The following is a 20,896-nucleotide window of genomic DNA, read 5'->3' as shown; positions in this document are numbered from 1 at the left end:
ACTGAGGAAACCAACCAAAAGCAGAAGAGTTGCTGTGGCTTTTATCTAATTCTTTTTATTAGATTTGCCCTGCTTCACTCTTTTCTCTTCAACTGTGATGATTGTCTTTTGCTTAATGTGAGATTTGCCGTTTAGTCAGCTCCAAAATCCCATGAAGAGGCTGATAAGTTGGTGGCATCCTCTCATCATTACTGTACTTGGCCAGTAAGAACTTTCCAGCTCTCAAAAACTACTCCTTTGTACAATAGGTTGTAAAGAGAACAGTGTTTTGCTACTTTGAGCTGTAAAATGATATTTGCACAGTTTATTTGCATTTACTTCGCCTTATTTTATTCTCTCAATCAGGAGCTAAGGGAATTGTGTATCAATTGGGCTCTAAGTGAGATGAATCTAGCAGCTGGGAAACACTCCGTTCAGAGCAAAATAGATAGTGTATGTTCACAATTGCCTAAATAACACGTGTTTTAATGCAGGACTGTGTGTCATACTCATTTTTTTCTATAAAATATGCACTATGATAGGAAAAGTCAACTTACCGGTGTTCATGGGGAATCCTTCCAAGACCTTACTTTCAAGTGGATAAAAGAGTACAAATTTGGAATAGCCACAGGTGAATACAAACAAATTGGCTAGTCCGTTAGCATAGCTGTCCAGCTGCATCCTAGGCTCTCAGGCCACTCCAAAACCACAAGCTCCACCGCCTCAGAAGCCTGCCAAGGAGCCAGCTGCTGCTAATAAAGCCGACTCTACAACTTGGCATCTGGGGCCTGTGGTTCCCATCCAAAAGGAATTGTATGTGAAAAATATTTGAAATTTGTCTTTTTAAGTAGTGTTTTGCTTTGGAAGAAAAATGCTTTAGACTAAACTTGCAACAAGTGAAGAACTACATAAGAGTACTGTGGTTGCCATGGGAAGATAAATACCGTTCTTGTGTAAGGGGGTTGGATGTTCGAAGGAGGAGTGTTATTCTTTTAGTAACCAGGAGGCTTCTGGTTCAGCATTTCTGAGTTACTGAGTAAGAAAGACCAAGGTATCTCATTATTCATGTTTAGCTGTTTATGCTTGCATGGGGCGCTGTGTCAGAGAGCTCAACAGTAGGGTTGAAGTGCAAGGGTGCGTTCCTGAGACTGTAATAAGAACTAAGTACATTAATTTCTTTTAAATAATGAAAAAGGAGAAATTTCATTCATTTTTCAAAGATGAAAACAAATCCTATTAGCCGACCATGCTAAATTAATAAGCTGCTTGGAATGATCTACAAACCAGTTCATTCCCCCCACACTCCCCATTGAATAATGAAGCATGAGAATTGAAAAATGAGTTGGTTGCATTGGTTACTTGAAAAATTAACGCCAAAGCCAGCTGTGAACTCCAGCTCCTTTTTGAAGTAAAACATGTAGATTTTGCCTAATACTTTTCTCTAGCGCTGCAAGTCCTGTGCTCGGCTGTGTTGGCAAAATGTCTTTCCCAGATTTCTGCAGCTGGTGTCAGGGTGTTTTGAGCCAGTCTGGGAAGTGGTGCTCCTCATGGCAGAGAAGTTAAGCACTTTGCCCCCAGCTACAGAGGGGGCCAATGTCAGAATAAGGCACAAATTTCCTGCCGTTGGGTGCGAAGGCAGCTCCCCAGGCAATGCCCCCCTTTTGGCATTGTCCGTGATCCGTATCTGGGATCATCATCAGGTTGCCATTCATTTCTTTCGCTCTAGTTATTATGTGGAGATTAACAAACCAGACTCTTTGCTCATTTGGAGGCAAAACACATACTTCTGCCATCAGTCATACACTTGTCAACTCAGGAAACAAGAATTCAAAGCTTTCTTCTGACCTGAAGCTTTTAGTCTGGCAACCGTCCAGTAGATGTCATCAGCCCTAGTACAGCCAGTTTTGTCATCTTTCTGCAAATGGTATTCTGGGGTACTGGATATGCATGAAAATTGCCATGAGCTGCAGTGGCTGAGACTTATTAGTGAAGAGGGTTTGGAGCAGAGCAGTGCTTGCTGCTCTGAAAAGATCAGCGTCCTCCAAAGTGGAGTGCGGCTGCCTCTCTGCCCACCCATAAAGCATCTCCTAGGATGCTGCTGTGAACCTGGGCATCTGTGTGTGCCTGTTGCCTGAGAGACTACCTATCCTAGGGCCTAATTCTCTGGGTATACTGAGGACTTTTTTTTTTTTAAATAGCTGTGGCCTTAAAATCAGTGTAAATGTAATTCATGTTCACTTCTAGGTCCCCTTTCAGCTGGCCTGGAGGGATAAAATGCCTTAAGCTTAAATTAGAATCAAGCCCCCAGTGCTTTCCTCTGTGTGAGAATAAAGATCTTATAATAGAATGAAAATTGCTCTTTGTATTTCCAAGGTGTATTTCCACTTGTTTTTTCTCTTGCTTATTAGGTTGGTGTGAGTAGGCCATTTACTCATTATCCCCTGCTAAGACATATATAATAATAACAATTAATAATTAAAGTACATAGCACTTTATTGGTTTACAGAAAATTCTGTTGTTGCTTTATGTCATTTACGTGCATTCAGTGTGTATGGTAAACTTGCAGTTGTGGGGTAAAGCAGTAAGAACATTACCTTGACCTTTTAAAAATTTTATTTTTTTTTTTTAAATTTTGCCTTAACAATGCTCAAAATGTGCAAGATTACCATGGCAGATTTCCTGAGCTCTTGGTATACTAAAGCCAAACGTGCTCTACACAGTCACATCTACCTCTGCCATGGCCCCAGCATGCACAGAGGTTTAAATATGTTTCCAGCCAGCATGTTTTAAGATGCATGTGTCTACGTATTTGTTGGAGGTTACCGCCGCCTGCGGTGTTACCCAGCCATGCCATGGCTGTGGTGTGAAGCTGATTTTCCAGGACGTGCCCACGACACTGGAGCTCAGCCGGTGCCGTTCGTGTGCTGGTACCTGGGGCTGCTGCTTCAGCTCGCGGTTTCCAAGAATGACATTGAAGCTCGGGTGGGTGGGGGTTACCCAGTGATAAAATGTGCGTGTAGAGTTATATGATCCATGTGCATTAAGTGCTTTTAATTGTCAGCAAAAGTATCCACGCAGATACTCAGGGAAGGAAGCTCCTTGCCCTTTCTCTTTTCCTGTAGATGAGAGCAAATGTCATTGCTTGCTAGCATGGTGACTGCATTGTCTATTAAACTGATTTTTCCTTTTAATGGGTCCTACTTGAGTCACATTACAGCCAGGCTAGATTGCAGAGGAATTCTGATGTCCTGACACTTGATGGTGTGTTCCCACTCTGCTGGTTTAAATGGGAGAAACTGGGAAGAAGGGCGGAGAAGGCAGCCGGAAAGGCGTTGCTGCAAGTGTGGTGCTTTATATATTTCATCAAAGCCTCTGAGCTTCAGCTATCACTGATGTCCGCCTTATGCTCTCCAACTTTTTTTGGTTCTTCTAAGTAAAGGGACTTGTTTGAAAGAGTTCAGAGCTACTAATTTAAAAATATCCATCTACCAAGGCTCTGATTTAGTGTGTGCATAATTATAAGCACTAAAGTAGGGCCACTGAAATGAGAGGGGCAGTTGATTAGTGTGTTCACAATTGCTCACAGACTTAAATATTTTCTCTATTCAAGGCCTAAATGCAGAACGAGCGTATTAGAAGTCACTAAAGTGTCATTGCTGCTACAATGAAAATTGCAGTTGTTTTGCTTTTCTTAGCCCATTAGCACATCATGGTTAACTTAGCATTGGCCCCACATTTACCTGCTGTTGTAACCACGCATACTGCTACCAGAGCATGCTGATCAGCTTGTGGAAATGGGATTTCCCCCATCTCAGCAGGCAGGTTATGTTCCTGGAGCTCCAGCTCCAGTTCCCCAGGCTGCCCGGCCGGAGCCCCCAGCTCCCCCAGCTTCTCCCCTAGGTCTCAGCTTCTCTGCCTGGGGTGCAGCGGTGACAGGACATGGCTGCCGCCTTCCAGCCACTCCTCCCTTCTCCTGGCAAGCGCTCTGCGAGTAAATACGCTGATGGTCAAAGAGCCAGGGATGGTTGCAGCAGCTTAAATTCCCTGTTGTTGTCCAAGATTGGAGGTGCTTAGGTAATTTTTATAGTATGCATCTGTCTGCTTTTATGTAGCATATATTTACCAGGGAGTTAGGGGGAAGTTTGTCTTCCCTGTGAGAACGCCTTCCTTTTTAAGTGATATTTCTCAGTTGTTGCGTGTGGTTTGTGGTTGGTTAGAAGCGGGCAAGGCTTTGAGAGCAGGAGGTCTTAGCCTGATCATCTTTTCCAAACCCTGTTTCTCTGTTGTGAAAGGCATCTGCAATGACAGAGTCTTTTCAGGCTGCTTTGGACTTTCTTTCCCCTCTCAGGCTAGCCAGCTCTCTGCCACCTGGCTCTGCATGTACTGGGTGCTCCTCATGTTTAGGAAGGACTAACTCGGCTTCTGGCATCACCTTCCATACTTTTGGCTAGATATTCTTGATTGCGTCTTGGAGTATTCTTAAAGCAGATTGTGTTTAACGTCTTTAATACCAGTTAATCCTGAGTATCTGTCTGAAATTTCAGAGCTTTGTTTTGTGGCCTGGATAAAATAGGCTCATAGTTTAGCTACTTTAATTCCAGATTAAAAAAAAAAAAAAGTACAATGATGCGCTTCGTAGCCCTGGCTAAACCCAAATCTCGGCCCCGTTTTGTGTTTTGATGGGCGTTGCTGACTCAAGGTGGGTGGGGAGGGCAGGAGACAGGTGCCCTTGGCGCGTAGCTCCGAAGTTACCTGAGGGGAGGCACATCAGGAGATGCGTGCCTTTGGCGAGTAGCTCCGGAGTTACCAGGGGGAAGCGCGCGAGTCCACTATGCTTTAGGTTTCCAGTAACAGCCTTCTCGTTTTGTTCTGTCTCCAGCAGTCCTATGCACCAGCTCCCCACCCCATGGCTCCTCCCAGCCCCAGCACAAACAGCAGCAACAACAGCAGCAACAACAGCAGCGGAGAGCAGTTGAGTAAAACCAACCTGTACATTCGAGGCCTTCCACCCGGCACCACCGACCAGGACCTTATCAAGCTGTGCCAGCCGTAAGTGCGCTTAAAACACTTGGTGTCTTTGGGTAGGGAAATGTCAAAGCTGGCCTTTCAGTTTATGCTGATGTATGCCCACAAAAAGACATTAGAAGCCTCCTGCGCTTGAAGGTTAACTGTTATTTCTGTAGTTTGAACAGCTAATTAATGCCTGTTGAAAACCTTCTTTTGGGGGATAGAGAGGTGAGGGCTTTCACTTTGACTTGTGTTTATTTTAATCTGGTTTCTTTTATATGTTGAAAGAAGAATTTGCATGGCAAGAAAATCTCCCTAATGACAGATTTTATAGTTACAATGATCTGTGCGTCATAACCCCGGTGCACAACAAAACATGGGTGTTCCCACCTCAGTCGTTTATCACATCGTGCTATTGCTGTGTCACACATTGCCGGGCTCAAAGATGGAGAAGTATGAAACCCACTGAAGGTGGCCTTACAGCAAACATCTAATTAACTGCAGTTCCTGAAAATCAAAGATGTAGAAAGTAGCACCTTCTACCTCCCTGTTTATCTTGAGAGCTGTGTTTGCGGATTGCACCGATTAAATATCAGTTTTATTGTATTTTATTCCTGTTGAAACTGAAGAGGCAGCAGAAGGGAGCTCCTTGATACTCGTGCATCGTCAACAGAATTGTTTCCTCAAGTGGTGCACCCTGTTACCCCTCCTCACTCGACTGAATGTAATGGGTAATAGGAGTAGAAATGAGAACTTGACTGGATTTCCAGAGTCTCAGGTTATTATTGATGATGTGTGGCAGGGGAATAATCCAATCTGAGATTCCAAACAGAGGTTACCTGGGTAGAATTTAGGATAACACATTTTTTGTGTTGAAATAAGAACACAGAGAGATTTGGAAAACAAAAATCCACTCCTGTGGTTATACAGAACTGCAGTGCATTTGCCATAGTCTATTGCTAAAGACAACAGCATCTCTGGTGTTTTTCATCACAAATCGGCCTTTCACATAGAGATCAATAAATGAAGTTTGTTAAAGTAAGGAACAGTCTGGGGCTGATCCACTGACTTGAATCCAAACGGCTGTTGTTTTGAAGCTTGCAATAGGAGTAACAATTTAATGGGATGTTACAATTTTATGGCATTCTGCGTTTCCCAATTTTGACTTCCTGAAAGACTTGCCTAAGTATTCTTTATGTGGATATGGCTGGCCAGGACTGGACCTAACCATCTTAGTGAAGTGATACTTGAACTTCAGCAAAATTATGTGAGCTTAAAACTCTTCCCGGTGATTTTCTCCTACTAACCCTGCTACAGGTACAACTGGCTCACTGTTCACTGGAGTATAGCTTGCTGGTGATTTTTCATACTATGTGCAAGCTGAATTGCAAGTGTACCTGTCTCACATTTGTACAAACTACATTCATTGACACTTCCTGCTTGTGACGGTCACAGATAATCCCAGTTCAAGGGCCAGATCCTCAGTAGGTATAAATTGACTGTAGTCTGCTGACGTTCAAAAACCTGTTCAGCTATACATCTTCTTCAGTCTGACCCTTTCTGAGTTCAGACAAAGGCTTTCAGCCGTTCAGGAGTGAACTGACTGTTCCTAGAAGAGCCTCATGGCTTTGGCGCTTAGTGCTGCAGTCGTGGTGTGAGGCTGCGGTGTGAGCAGCGCTGCTTGAACCATGAAGTTCAGAGAGCGTGTCCATACCCCCTGTCTGCACGTGGGAAAGGCATGTCAAGTACCTGAGAGCTTCCTTTTGACACTGGGGCAAAATTTTTAATGCGCTCCACTAAACTTAATCTGGTCTATGATTAGAGGGCTTTGTCTTGCTATCATGGAGTTCCTGTGTGAACAGATGCTCTTTAAGAAAAAAGCTGACGTTAATTTTGCTGATTTTTCTATCCTTTGGCTGAATGGAAATGAAGAGAAACCAGATATTTGTTCTGTCTTTTTTCAGAGTATTAAAAGTATTTGTCAAAACAAAATGGAAAGACAATATAGAGAAATGTAAACATCTGAAAATACAAGAATTTGTCATGGCAGCATGTAGAGTTTTAAAGTAATACATTGCAAGACATTTTCTTTACCTTTGCAGATGGTTACATGGTAAAGGTGGATGAAGTTCCAAATACCCACATTCCCTTCTCCCCCCACCGAAAATACAGTATGTATAGCAGCAATCTGCTGCTGTATGAGCAGGACGCATATTTATCTTCTGTAGAGCTCTCTCTTAGCTTACATGACTGGGGTTTTACCATGCGTTAGAGACTTCATGTAAACCAGTATTCACAAAGCAGCAGAAGGTGCTGGCTCCTAGGCTTCCTCCACAGAAATATTAGCGTAATTTGCTACAAGATGCGAGGTGAGAACTTGAATTCCAATCCATAAACCATATTATTATTTTCTAGTGCAAGATTTTTGGTGAGCGGCGTTTAAGGGAGGTATTCACCAAAGCTAGCTCATGCCCGGGACACTGGTTCCCCTAGGCTAGCTGCCATTACCTAAAATGAGCCCTTCTGAACCCATTTCCTCTGCTCTAGCATGTGACAAGGCTGCCAGCAGTACAACTGTCACTTGTAGTGTCTGACATTTGGCAAGTCTGAGGAATAATGTTCTGAAAACACAGTATTTCTCTCTCAGAAGTACAGGGAATGCTGGAGATGCTTATAGCTATGTACATTTATCATAGCCCATCCCATTTCCAGGTTTGTTCCTGCAAGGAGACCACTGTCTAAGTGACATATAACACTTTATTTAACTGCGTTTTGCCAGGTGGGTTATGGAAGAGAAACCCTTTAATCAGAATTGTTTGGTAAAATACAGAATCACAGAATCACAGAATAGTAGGGGTTGGAAGGGACCTCTGTGGGTCATCTAGTCCAACCCCCCTGCCAAAGCAGGGTCACCTACAGTAGGCTGTAGAGGACCTTGTCCAGGCGGGTCTTGAATATCTCCAGAGAAGGAGACTCCACAACCTCCCTGGGGCAGCCTGTTCCAGTGCTCCATCACCCTCAGAGGGAAGAAGTTCTTCCTCATGTTCAGACGGAACTTCCTGTGCCTCAGTTTGTGCCCATTGCCACTTGTCCTGTCAAACGGGACTGTTTTGATGAATCCTGCTTTTCTGTATTTCTGCTGTGTGTTTTTGGGTGGTGTGTATTGCACACTAAACAGAGAACAGCAGACTGGAGTACCACTGATGCTTGAAGTGCAGAGTCCATTACACATGATGTCAGACGTTTCTGACAAATGTTCCGACACTATCAAACCTTTTATCAATTTATGAGTAACCTTGTCACAGTAATCTGTCAAACTGTTCATATAACTAAAGGAAAACAAGTCATCATAGGCTATACAGTAGCTGAGTAAATAAAAATAAAATTGCTACTGGAAGATTTTCTTTTTGTGTGGTTCTGATCCTCAGTATTTGGTTTAACGTGTCAAGGAAAGTTGCATCAAATTCTCTTTTGCAGCAGAGAGCTCTTAGGTTGCAACTGTATCTTTTGGGACTTAATACAAAGACTCTGTCAAAGGTTACACTGAAGAAGAGTGAATAGGATTGTTTAGCAGCAAGAATATGTTGTTCTTTTATGTATCTATCTTCTTCTGGATTTTCATAAACATTCAGTAAAAGAACTTCCAAATATGGACCTTTAGTCTCTCTTAAGCTTTACTGAGGTTTTTAAAAAAGAGGCTTTATACCCATCTGTGATCATATTGATCATCAGCGCTTGTTAGTCTAAATTTTTGATTTTAAAATATTTCATTAAAATAGTGGTAAATATCACATCATTAGCATTTATTTCTCTGGGGTACACAATCTCTGCTGGTGCAGTGGTACACACCATTACACATGTATCTTCCCAGTCAAAATATACTGTTCATTAAAAGGAAAAATAATCAACGTTAAGATGTAAAATTACAGATTATAGACAGAAAAATGTGCATGGTGTGTCACTGTACAAGCAAAGTAAATCATTATCTTTGAAATATTCATAATCTGTCACTGATTTTCATGCATGGTGTTATATTTCATCCAGAAGAATTCCAAAATTCTGTTAAAAACATACACAGATGGCTTAGTCCCCTGTTGGTATACTGGACACGTTCCATTCTTACTAACTACATCCCGGTAGAGATAGATGGAAGGAAGTCTCATGCACAAATTAAACATTTGAGCTTTATTACTTTGAAACATTTTTCATTTCAAAAACTCACAGTCTGTCTCTCAGGATTTTGGTCTTTCTGTCTGTCTTTTCTTACGTGTTTGCACTGAAGAAGACGTAGACCAAAACTTTTTTAAAAGAAAAGAAGTTTTTGGAGAAGAGAAAGGGGATTTGGGAAAAGAGATATTAAGTATCTCTTTCTCCACCCACCTTTTCCGCCCAATAAATTTGAGAAGTACACGCTTAAAACAACAACATTTGACTTTAAAAAAAGCCTTGTGCATTGCACTATTAAGACACTGGCATGTATTCAAAAGATAATCCTTGTCCTTCTTGATTGAGTCATGAATTTTTCTTGTCCAGTCTATAGTCCAAAAGAAAGCTGCTTCATCTGCTTTGTTCTTCTTGTTTGGATTAGCAATCTCGTCACCCCTTCAACAAGTTTTGACTTCTTTGTGGTTCAGGGTGAAATTAAAGGACTTAATTAAAAGAATAATGGTAAAAATATCTAAACCTAAAGAGCAGCAAATCTGTATGCTGTGCAGGCTAACTCTTGTGGAAGCTGGGCCAGAATCTCCCAGATAAATGGTTTTCCAGGTATGGCAAATCCCCACTGAATTGTGATTGTCATGTGTTTCTCTAAGTAGTTTCTAGTTCCACATTTTGTGCAGATACTCAAGGGTTTCTGTGTGTTTGGGATTTTGGGGTGGTGGAGTATTTTTTGGAGGGGCAGTGTTTGTTTTTTATTTTTCTTCTGAGGGTATCCCGATTGTCTCCTTGACAAGTCATCAAGTGTGAAATTTTAGCCTCTCATTCCATTTTGAATGTCCTTGGTTTTGTCCCTGTGGAACATCTGAATAAATATTCAGGCTGCCGCTGTTTGGATTCTGCTAAAGGGCTAGCCCCAAGGATAATGTAACTGAGGTTATTAATTGAAAATACATGCATTACTTAAATCCTAGACTATTTTTGAAATGAACTGTGTGCATTCCTTTTGCCCCCACAGAAAAGTGCTGAGTTCATCAAGGTTTCAGAGGGGTTCAAGGTGCTTTTCAGGACAGGGTGTTTTGTTAATAGCTGCAACAAGTACAATATTTTCAATTAGACTGAGCTTTATAGCAAGTTCATGATGGCCATATCTGCCATGTGTTAAGGCAGCAAGAGTTTGACATTCGTGGCTATTTTTATTTTCCTTTTATTTTGTGAAAATAACCAGAAGTCCATATTATATGAGAACTGATGAAATGACAGTGTGGGGAAAGTAAATTCTCTTCCTTTCATTTTTTCTGCATTAAAATGTTAAATAAAAATAATTACTGTGAGCTACAAATAAAATAAAGGTTAACCAAAATAAAATCCCCATAGCAAGCTCAAAACGAAAAAGACCGAAAGAATTCCTGGAGTAAATCCTTTGTTCCACAATAAAGTCAGACCAAATTTGTACCCTGGCCCTGGTGAAGACAAAACCCAAACTATCTGAGTCTTACGTAGCAGTAGAGTGTTAGCCTGTGTCTGCTCCTGTATTTTTAAGAAGTAATCTTTGGAGATGTAAAAGAACTTACTGCATTCTGTAACCTTGCATACGCTAAAGCAAGGTGCACTGTGGCTTCAATATTAATTCAAACAGAACCACGTATTATATGTCTCTCCTGTAATTAATATCAGCTGACACCATTGCTCTGTGATATAGTAGAGACTGAAAGGGCATGAAGGTGAGCGCTCATTTGGTGGGATTAGCCCATATAGGAACCATGTGGCATCGCATAGAGTAGTTCCTGCTTAGATCTTCGTGGATGTTTTGGTTCGGTGTATCCTGGTAATACGAGAGCTGTGAATGGCTCTGAAATCTGCTGAAGAGATCAGACTTCATGGGAACCAAAGTAAGGCCCACACTTGAGGGGAAATAAAAAAACTCCAAAACCCCCCAGGTTTTCTTTGTTATTCCAGATAGAATCAGGAAAGTCCGAAGAAGGGCGTGCTGTTGGGCCTAGCACAGCGCAAGTGTCCTGCTGGACCACATATGCTGATTCAAAGTGATGAGGGAACTATGTGAATTTGTTTCTCACATTTGTTAATGTGTGTGTTCAGACCAGAGAAAAAGACACTGATGCGTTATCTAGGAGAAATCTGTGTGCTTCTCAAGTTCTTTGTATCATGGACTTTTTCTAAAAGTTTGTTAAGAGGGGTGGGAAATGGAAAAGAAATTAATTTCAGGTTAATACTTTTAGGATACGTAAAATAGACATAAAAGCAGAGGAATGTAATGCTGTGGACGTGATTTCTTAGTTCTTGCACTGAAGAAGTCTTCATAGCGATGGTGCGTATTAATGCTGTTAGGAACATTGTGGCTTGCTCTTTGGGTCCAAAGTGGTACAAGGCAGTGTATCATCTGAGCAATGTCTTGGTTTCTGAAATCGGTTGATTTGCAGTTTTGCACTCAGTTATATACATCTTTGCAGTGTGTAAGTATAGGCATGGATGTGCACAGGTTTTTCCTCCTTTATCTGATATTGTTAAAAAATTATTTGTATGTTCACTCCCCATTAAAATAATCTCCAAATGTCTTCCATTCTTAAAAAGAAATATTGAAGTTGCCCTAGCAGGCAGTGAACCGATCCTCTTCTTACCTAGCCTCTTTCATCAGGGAAAACAAAACTCTAGGGTCAGCAAATGCCCACAGCACTACAGAGAGCTCCGTCTGGGATGTGAACGTTCCCATTGTCAGGAAGAAAGGCAGAAAAATAATCTGCGTAAAGTCATAAATGAGCACCTGCACTCTTCCCTCTGTTGAATGTGCCCGTCTTTTCACTGGAGTGTGACAGAGTGTCAGTGAGAGTTTCTCATCTCCTTTCAAGTTGGATGAACCTGATTTACTGGAAGATAGGGGAGGAGGCAGTGTTCTCAGACACTGCTCCTGAAAACATTTCTTCTGATGAATTTTAATTAAAATCCTTGGGAAAAAAACCCCACAACAAAACAGAGAGCTCATAACAGAAATATTGAGTCTTCTGTGTAGTGGTGTGAAGGGCATGATTGTAACAGCCACTTGTTTTGCTTACTGTGCAGGAGGGGTGTTGAGATAGAAAGAGGGCAAACACACTTAATGAGCTTCTGACCTGTTCAGAGATGTGCATGTTTCCAGTCTTTCCTTGTCCTCTTTCTTTCTCCACTTCTCCACCATACTTTATGTGGAGCCAGTCAGCCGTGGCATCACCATCCATCCATGAGGTTGTCGTCCCCTTCTGATGTAAGCATTTTGGAGTCTGAAAATGCTCATGGCCAAAACCAGTCCAAAGGACAGACAGGCTTTGCACAGTGCACGTCTGTCGGACAAATGCCTGGTTTTGTGATGTGGGTGTTGCTCTGTGGAAGGGGCCTCATGACCATGGGACTCTTGACAGCCTGAACTTTCCAACCCCTTGAGGCGTTCTGTAAAACTCTGATGCTCGGTTTCTGCTTTCCAGTGAGGTGGCTGACTGATGCGCTGGTGGTTTCACAGAGGTTCTATTGCTGCTGTCCTCTGAGTCCCTGTGGGTTTTTTTAATGGGAGTAGTGGCAATGAAAGTTCTGGTTATGTTTGGTGCTTCTCTTTTGAAGCTCACCCGTGTCTCCATAGATTTGTCTGCATTTTTGGTTATTTGTTCTCCTAAATTCTGTGGCATCCAGGTCAGTGTGTCTTTCTGATCTGTTGTCCTTTGAGAATTGATGGTAGCGGTGGGAGAGCAGACGCGGTGTCTGTATTCCATGCGCAGAGAGCAGAGAGGGAAGTAGGAAGTTCTCTGACTGGGGTGCGGCGTGTAATCGTTCGGAGTCACTAACTTTTGGGAGAAGATGGAGACACACTGTTCATGTTCTGACATTTGTGTAGCAGAAATGTTTCAGTAACCTTTCTCTGGAAGGTATGACGCAGATAATGTTCTGATCTGGTTGAGAAATACATTGTCCTAAAGCTTTGCTGGAAGGAAACAATACCAGCTGTGCTTAATAAGCCCCGCACCCCCTCCGAAACAGGAATAACCAGGGCACTGCTTCCAGCTAATGGCAAGAACCTTAGAGCATGCCTGCAATTTCTATACAAGGGGAAGTGGCAGGCCAGCTTTGATGGCAAAGCTATTGAATATTATCAGCATGAAAACAAAAATGTCATTGTGTTCAGCTGCTAGACTTTCCCATACCATTCCAAACAAGCATCGACAAGAGCTCTGTGCTATGCAGCGTGCAATGTCCTTCATTCCGAGTATTTGATAACTTCCCAGAAGGAATTGTGTGACAAGCACTGCTGCTAGATTTGTGCTAAAACCTGAAAAGTCATCTTTTTTTTTTTGTTTAAAGGTGTTTGCTAGACAAGGAGTTTCTTAGAATTTTTTCAACTATGTCAGAGGTTTTACGTCTGCCTCGCTATAAAACAGAGACAGGAAAGATGGAATGTTTTCAGCCTAGTTTTTGGAAGATGTTCATCTGACAGAGGTCTGAAAAGGTTTTCTCTTTCTTTGGGCACGTATTTTCTGCATCCCCATTATGACTTCTAGGGAAAGTGGAGACCTCTGGGTTTTGGTTCTCTTGGAAAGTACCTAGCCACAGCTCTGGGGGCAACCCCAAATAAGATAGTGAAGGTAACAGCAATGTGGAAATCTAGGGCCTATTCTGAAATAAGCTCTCTGCCGACAGACACCCAGCCTCACATAAGCTTCATGGAAGCACAGCAGTCTGTTCAAATAGCAGTTATTGCAGGATCACAGCCATGTTATTGTTTCAGTGTAATATAGGTAATAAGAGCAGCATTTATAGCTATTACTGCCTGGTGATCACATAAAAAAAAGAAAACAGACATGCTTTCCTTACTTCAACTTCACAGTTCAGCATTTCTATATAATCCTGGGGTTATAATCCAGTTATGAAACTTCAATTATTTTCTGTAATTCACTGATTCAAGAAGAACATTAACTTTTTAGCTTCTTTGTAGTAGGGAACTAGTAATTAAAAGGGATAAAATAATTCACAGATTCATAGAAATTAAGATCCAGAAGAGACCAAGGGATGGTCTACCATTATCTTCTGTTTGATTCAGGTTCTTAAATTTCCCTTATTTGCTCCTGCACTGAACATAGCAGTTTATTTTGGTGTAAAGAATATCTACCAGAAAAGCACCCACTCTGGACTTGAAGGTATGGAAGCAACAGCAAACCTACTGCTGTTGCAAACGGTTGGTTTCTGTTATTTGCGTTCTCTGGTCAGAATTTCTGACCCGCTTCCAAATCAGCTTTCTGGCGTTGATTTTTACCTGTTGGTTCTTGGTGTAATCAGATTAAAGACCTTTCAGATTCTCTCCCTTTCCCTCCATCCTCCTCCCAGATGTACTTACGCACTATGATCAAGTCATTTTTCAGACTTCTTTGTTTAATAATCAAAATAAATGGAGCTGTTTAAGTCTCTGATTATAAGTCAGTTTTCTCCAGCCTTTGGATAATTTCATCAAGGTCTGCGGGGGCTCTTTAGATGTTTTTGAAACCATTTATTTGAGGTTAGAAATAATTTTCTTTTCATGTTTATGGAGATTTGTTATTATGTGTAGTCTATGTAGCCATATCTGTTTATATGTGTCCTTCAGTGGATGAAATGTATCACTGGAACATCTGTGCTCTTGAGCAGGAGAAATGATGATCGTAAGCTGCCGTGGTGTCCCGGCAGGAGTGTGAGGAGGGGCAATATGTGCTCTGTGGGGAGATCACAGTACCCTGGTACTGGCAGTGTGTCAGAAGCTGAAGCTCCTCTCTCTACCTCTGAGGTTTTGATTACCTTTGATTGTACATCAGCTGTCTGTCCACCCTTGGCTTGGAGTGACAAAAACCCATAGAACAAGAAAACTGCAGCACCCTTGAAGTTTTAAGAAGTGAGGAACTTGTGTCTAAGCCATACCTAACTTAATTTTGTAGAACTTAATTTCTCTACTCAACTTTAATGTTTCCTGTCCCCTCTGGTTTACTTAAATCAACACCAAATTTAGGATTGTCAGTTAAATGGAATTTGGCTATGAAGTTTCTTAATTACTCTACAATAATTTAGCACAAATATTTCAATATAAAGTTTATTAAGTGCCTTATGAAATGCATAGCAAATGAATTCCTATCACACATACAAACATACAGGCAGTTCAAGGAGCTGAAGGATGCATACAGGGCAATCTCTTGACTCTCAGAATAAAATGAAATCATAGCAGTTGCTTCTACATACAAGGAAAGACTGGTGGTTGCAGTGGAACCAAATGGAATATGACCAAGTGTTTTGGTTTCAGCTGCCGCCGGCAACAAAAGCGCCACGCGGCCGCCCCTCCCCCCGCCGGCGTGCGGAGGAGAATGAGAAGAAAGAGGCAGAAACTGGTGGGTCGGGATAAGGGCGGTTTAACAGAACAGCAAACAGAGGGAAACAGGAACAACAACGATACAAATAAGGAGAAAACACAACAACGAACCACATGACCCAGACAGCCGCTCTCCCGAACAGGACCGGTGCCGCGCCCCCCCCAGCCGCGAGTGAGTTCCCGCTGCGCCACCCCCCACCACCGGAACCCAGCGTGACGTCACATGGTATGGAATACCGGGCTCTGTTTGGCCAGGTGGGGTCAGCCCCCACCCCCTGGCTGTGCCCCTTCCTGGAGTCCAGTGAAAATTAACCCTGTCCTGGCCAAACCCAGGACACCAAGTCATTCATGGGGTTTAAATCAAAGCCGGGCAGTATACTCATGCCATGATTTTGCTCATTGCCTACATATGAGTTGAACTAGAGACGTGATTGATTGCAGGTCTTACAGGCGTGGGAGACAGGCTATAATGATACACCTATTAAATACTGTCAACACTTTTAGGACCTCTGGTTGTTTTCATCTCTGTTTTCAGGGAGTGGTGAGAAAAGCCTGGCTTTGTTGCAACATGGATTTGCTGTTGTTAGTTCATGTTAGGTACCTGCCTTTGTTTGGTCTTTCTTACTACACTTAGATACAGAGAAACAAGAATTCCTCTTAATCACAAGACCATATCGCTTTTTCGCTGCTGTGTCCCGCTCATGCCATTCCCATGGTACTTTGGGGACGTGGGGCTGCTGTGAGGCGGGCGCTGGCAGCTGATTCTCCCACTGGTGCTGGGTAAGGACTGCTCTGCCAGCCAGTGTGCGAGGCATTTCGTGGTGAGGAAGAGGTGGGTCAGAATGGCAAGAAGAGGGACTAGAATACATTACAACTCCTTGGATGATGTCTGTTGGTACAGTTTAGTGTATACTGAGCCAACTACATGGAACAGACTGAAGTTCCTTGTCCTCCCTCATTCTTTTTTCCATTGGCCCCCCTTCCCTGTTTTCCCCCGTAATGCAGTCCTCCTCTGAAGAGGGATATTTCTACGCAGTAGTCAGGCTCATCATTTGCTTAGTAGGTGCTGGTTAGCAGTGCAAGGGTATTGAGGAGAAAGCTCATGTTAAATCTCCCTTCGGAGGCTGCCCTAGAATTGTTACAACTCATGTACACGTGGCATTTTAATCTCCCCGCAAAGACTTCAGAAAGGGATTTTTAAAGGACTGTGCCACTAGTTAGTAGCTGTCACCAGTGTGTGAGGCACGCTCTCGGTGGAGAATTTAGCAGCCCTCTGTTGCACCTGGAGTGGAAATGTCGCCAAGTAAATACATCTCTATCTTTTCAGACTGCCAAGTCACGGCAGCACTGCGCAGGACTTGGGATGTTGAGCTCCTGAGAGGGATCTCAGCACTGTCAGCAGTTCCTGGGGTTGGGCCCTTTTTTCGGCCAGGGGACCTCCTGTGGCAGGCCGTCTGGTGGGGACGTTGGGGCGAGTTCGACATGCCGAGGGCTCATGGGATTCAGGCCGTGTGCCAGCAGTAAAGTGCTTGTTGCCTCCTAACGAGGTAGCCCTCCAGTCCTGCTATCAGGAGGTCTGCAGCTGGTCTGCGTAATGGTATTTAGTAACAGTATGTGCAGTAAAGCATGTTCTCCTATTACACAGAAATCCACTAATGCTGGCATCAAGAGCGGTGGGTAATTCAATCACACCCACAAAAATGATATTAATGTAACATTAAAGAGCTGTGTAGACTAGCAAAAGACAGGAAATTATGGAGTTCAGGCTTGAAACTTTATCCTTAACTCACCCGTATTGTGCCGAGGTATTTGGAAATTTCCACAGAGTGTGTGATTTTGTGGAACCTACAGTGGGGTGGATTGTCCTGTTTGTCTGCAGAGGATTTCCTCAGCTAACATCAGCCAGCATTAGTGAGAATTATATAAAGAAATCCTGGCACAGTTTACGGAGCGTAGCTGGACAATGTGAGCTTTAAATATGAATTTCTTGGCTTGGGCAGTTTACCCATGCCGGCACTTCTGCAGTGCTGTATAAGGCGTTAGCTGCGTCGACTTCTTTCACATCGAGTTGCAGTTCTGTAGCTAAGCCCCTCTCCCAGTTTCGGAACTAATTTTTAGGGTTGTTTTTTTTCCTGTTCAACAGTCACTAAAAATATTTTGTTTTCTTTTAAATTTACTTTTTGATTTAAAGACTCTGCTTCTATTTATTTGGGGTAAATTCACTGTAACTAAGATAAATTATACTTAAAAAAAAAAAAAGCTCTGTACCTATTTCTGGGCATTATTCGTATTTTTCCTCATTTTTGGTCCTGCTGAAACTAGTAGTGTAACTCAGTAAGCAAGATTAACTTCATCACATAAAAATCCGTGGATGGAAATGGAAGAAAATTTGTTGACTACCCCATCTTCCTCGTGGTTTCCAATCCTCCATCATACCTCCCCTTACCAGCAGGGACCCATTGGCATTAGAGTCACCTAAGAGCCAAGGGGAGAATTTTCTGTCCAAGGATGAGACTTCACTGCAATCAAACGTGAGATGACAGATCTCCCAGAGACAGTGAAGCCAGCAGGTACACTGCTTGTAAAGTAGCTAACCGAGCAAAAAGTGCAGCACCCAGACATTTTGTCATATCTTCAGGCAGGTTTTGCAGGCTGTGCTGAAATACATTCTGCTGTTAGATAGCCTGATACTGGTGCTCAAGTAAAACCAATATGAGCTCCAGTCACACCTAGTTTAGAGTTCATTCCCATGCCGCTCTCGGTGTGAGGGAACTACACGATGGTTATTTGGAGAAGATTTAAAAAATATAATTTAGTGCAATGGAAGCAAAGAGTGGCAGAGTGGCAGAAACAAACAAGAAGATTTTACTCTCATAATAGCTCATTTAGAGGTTTTCTTTTTTTATGGTACCTTCTGGAGGTGATGAACTCTCGGTGTGGTTAAGCTCTGGGGTTGTTCTCATTTTCCCCCTGTGCGCTTTCTGTGCTGAGGAGCTGGGAAGGAGTGGCACCGTGTCTGTCTCTGTGGTGAACAGGATGGTCATTAATGACTATGCATAGAGCAGTAGGATAGCTGTATCCTAGGGGAAATCAATTTTCTGCAGAGAGCCAGGCTTGTAAAGAGTAGAAAATTTCCACTGAAGGGGGAGAGGGGGAAGGGGAGACAAAATTGGCAGAGCAGGGTTTAAAAAATACAAAGGCTTCACAAGTGAGGGAAAGGCTTCATAAATGAGGGAAGACTCAAAAGGCTTTCTGTTCAAGGTGGGTTTTTTTCCCCCCCTGTCAAAAGTGAGCAGGCATTGAATGTGCTAATCTTCGAGATGGGAGAGAGGATGGCCTTCTGCAGAAGCCGTGGGAAGGGAGACATGGGGAGGTTGGGGAGAAGACTGCCTGGGGTTTAGACAAATGGTGATTCTTTTTTGAAGTGCTTTTTTCTTTTAGACGAGGCACCAAAATGCAGAACTGAATCAGTACTGTGCATTTCACTTCCTGACGGAGCATCTTTATTGGGGATACTTTTGGGGTTTAGAGCCATGCAGTGAAACCTGGGACCCGGTTAAAGCTAGCTGAGGTAGCTCCGTGCTCTCCTGCAGAACTGGCATTGACCGTGACACGGATGGGTCCTTCTGTTCCTCATCGTGTGCGGGTGTAGTATGGAATTCAGACTGGGGTCATTTTCTACTGCCATTCTCCACTCTTTCATATTTATGTCTCTTCTCTGAATCACAGAGTTTCACTGTGGCACAGAGTGTCTCTGTCAACTTTGGGTGGCCCAGTGCCTATGAAAGTCCTCCCCCATGCTGTAATGGTTTGCTTTCCTCTCTTCTTTTCTGCTGATTTCCTGCTACTTAAACCATGCTCCTCCAACCTTGCTGCTCCCTTGCAGATGAGCTGGAGAAAGTTTGTTTTCCCTAGGATGCTGTCATTTTACTCTCATAGCAGATTTTGAAAAACCTATTTCACAGGGGAGATAAGGGAACTAAACTGTGACTGGTGTTAAATATCATCATTCAGATAACAGCGCTAATAAGAGTAAATATGCTTAGACTCCGTAAGTATGTTTGTGTGTTTATGTATCTTAAAAATGTAAGCAGACATAAATCTTTAAATCTCAAACAAGAGAATGATTTTTTTTCTGACTCTGCTCAATATTAAAGGCTAAACCGGAGATAAGATAACGCTCCCATAAACATGGAAGCTTGAACAAAGGAGCTGTTGTCCTGAGAATGTGGGAATCAAAAAGAAACTGAAGACTGAACTTAGGAAATTGTCTTAGAAAATGAAATGTGGCATACAGAGTAACATTTAATGGCTCTCAGAAACAGCAGAAAAGGGGAAATCCATAGGTCTTTCTCTTGATCTCCGTGGTCTCTGGAGCAAGCCCAAAGAAAAGAGAAGGGCAGAGGCATCTGGGAAGAGGACAGCTGGAGCAGACCTTTTCTTTTGCTTTGGCTTCCTATTCAGAATGTTGGTCTTTGGAGAGCTTCCTTTCTTGAACAGCAGAAAGGGAAAGGGTTGGCAACTCCCATGGTCTGAGTAAGTCGGAGAAAAGGGTGTAGATGCTGTTGATGAATAAGATATCAATACATGACCTGGTACTGCGAGTGTGTGGTTCATGAGAGTTGGCCATTGAGTGCATTCAGGACTGTCCAGAGTATGAATTCAGTTGTTCATAGTTGTAAATATTTGCAGACTGTAGCTCTGTTTCTTGTAGAATGTGTCTTTGGCTCCATGAAGCATGGCTGTGTCCTTTTTACATTGGTTTTGTGCTTTCATTGTTTCCGATGAGATGTGCAAAAAGCAGTCTCCTTGCCACTGGAGGTGATCACTGTAAATTTTGTGTTACTAATTTTTAAACCCAGCACGTTTGGCGGATAATATTTTGGCTGCTGGAATATATTTTTATCTGTATAGGATGTAATTGTCATTTATGTGTATCATAACAGTAGTAAAGTGAGGGGTGTCAGTAATGAGGTTTTCATGAATTTTTAAGTCCATCTCTTTTTATAAAGCAGGGAGTAGAACACAGGGTGGATTTGTTCATTGTTGTTATTCCTTTTTTTTTTTCTATGCAAGGTTGTTTTCTGGGACCCAAAACATGCAGCTGCCAAGCACTGTTTTTTCCCTAGCTGAGGATGTTCAGTAATATTTGATGAAGATGTTGCCCTTGGTGTTGCCAAACCTCAGAAGTTTATTGCGAGGTTCACAATATTTGTTTCTTAAACCCTTAGATCCTGAGGCTTGTGATAAGATGGGAATCTCAGCTTTCAGTTTTTAAAAAAATGTAGGTTTCACTCCTTCATGGCTGTAAAGAGAGGCACGAAAATACAACCCAAGTCTATCACAATGGCTCGAAATGTATGAACAAAATGAAAGGATCTC

At 42.5% G+C, this 20,896-nt stretch overlaps 1 protein-coding gene across 7 annotated transcripts in view; it reads left to right on the top strand.

Moving 5' to 3' along the window:
• Positions 1-20,896, top strand: part of RBMS3 (RNA binding motif single stranded interacting protein 3) — a 722,203-nt gene that overhangs the window by 363,006 nt on the left and 338,301 nt on the right. For 5 of the 7 annotated variants that reach the window (XM_075418969.1, XM_075418972.1, XM_075418973.1 and 2 more), the window contains one exon: positions 4,859-5,028. In XM_075418969.1, the coding sequence (XP_075275084.1) occupies positions 4,859-5,028 (170 nt within the window). The remainder of the gene's footprint in view (positions 1-4,858; positions 5,029-20,896) is intronic. The other 2 variants (XM_075418970.1, XM_075418975.1) reach the window with 1 other exon arrangement.

The sequence above is a fragment of the Opisthocomus hoazin genome, chromosome 4 (assembly GCF_030867145.1).
Source record: "Opisthocomus hoazin isolate bOpiHoa1 chromosome 4, bOpiHoa1.hap1, whole genome shotgun sequence".
Taxonomy (NCBI): Eukaryota; Metazoa; Chordata; class Aves; order Opisthocomiformes; family Opisthocomidae; genus Opisthocomus; species Opisthocomus hoazin.
The sequence above is the reverse complement of the archived record's forward strand: the minus strand, read 5'-3'. Positions and strand labels throughout refer to the sequence as shown.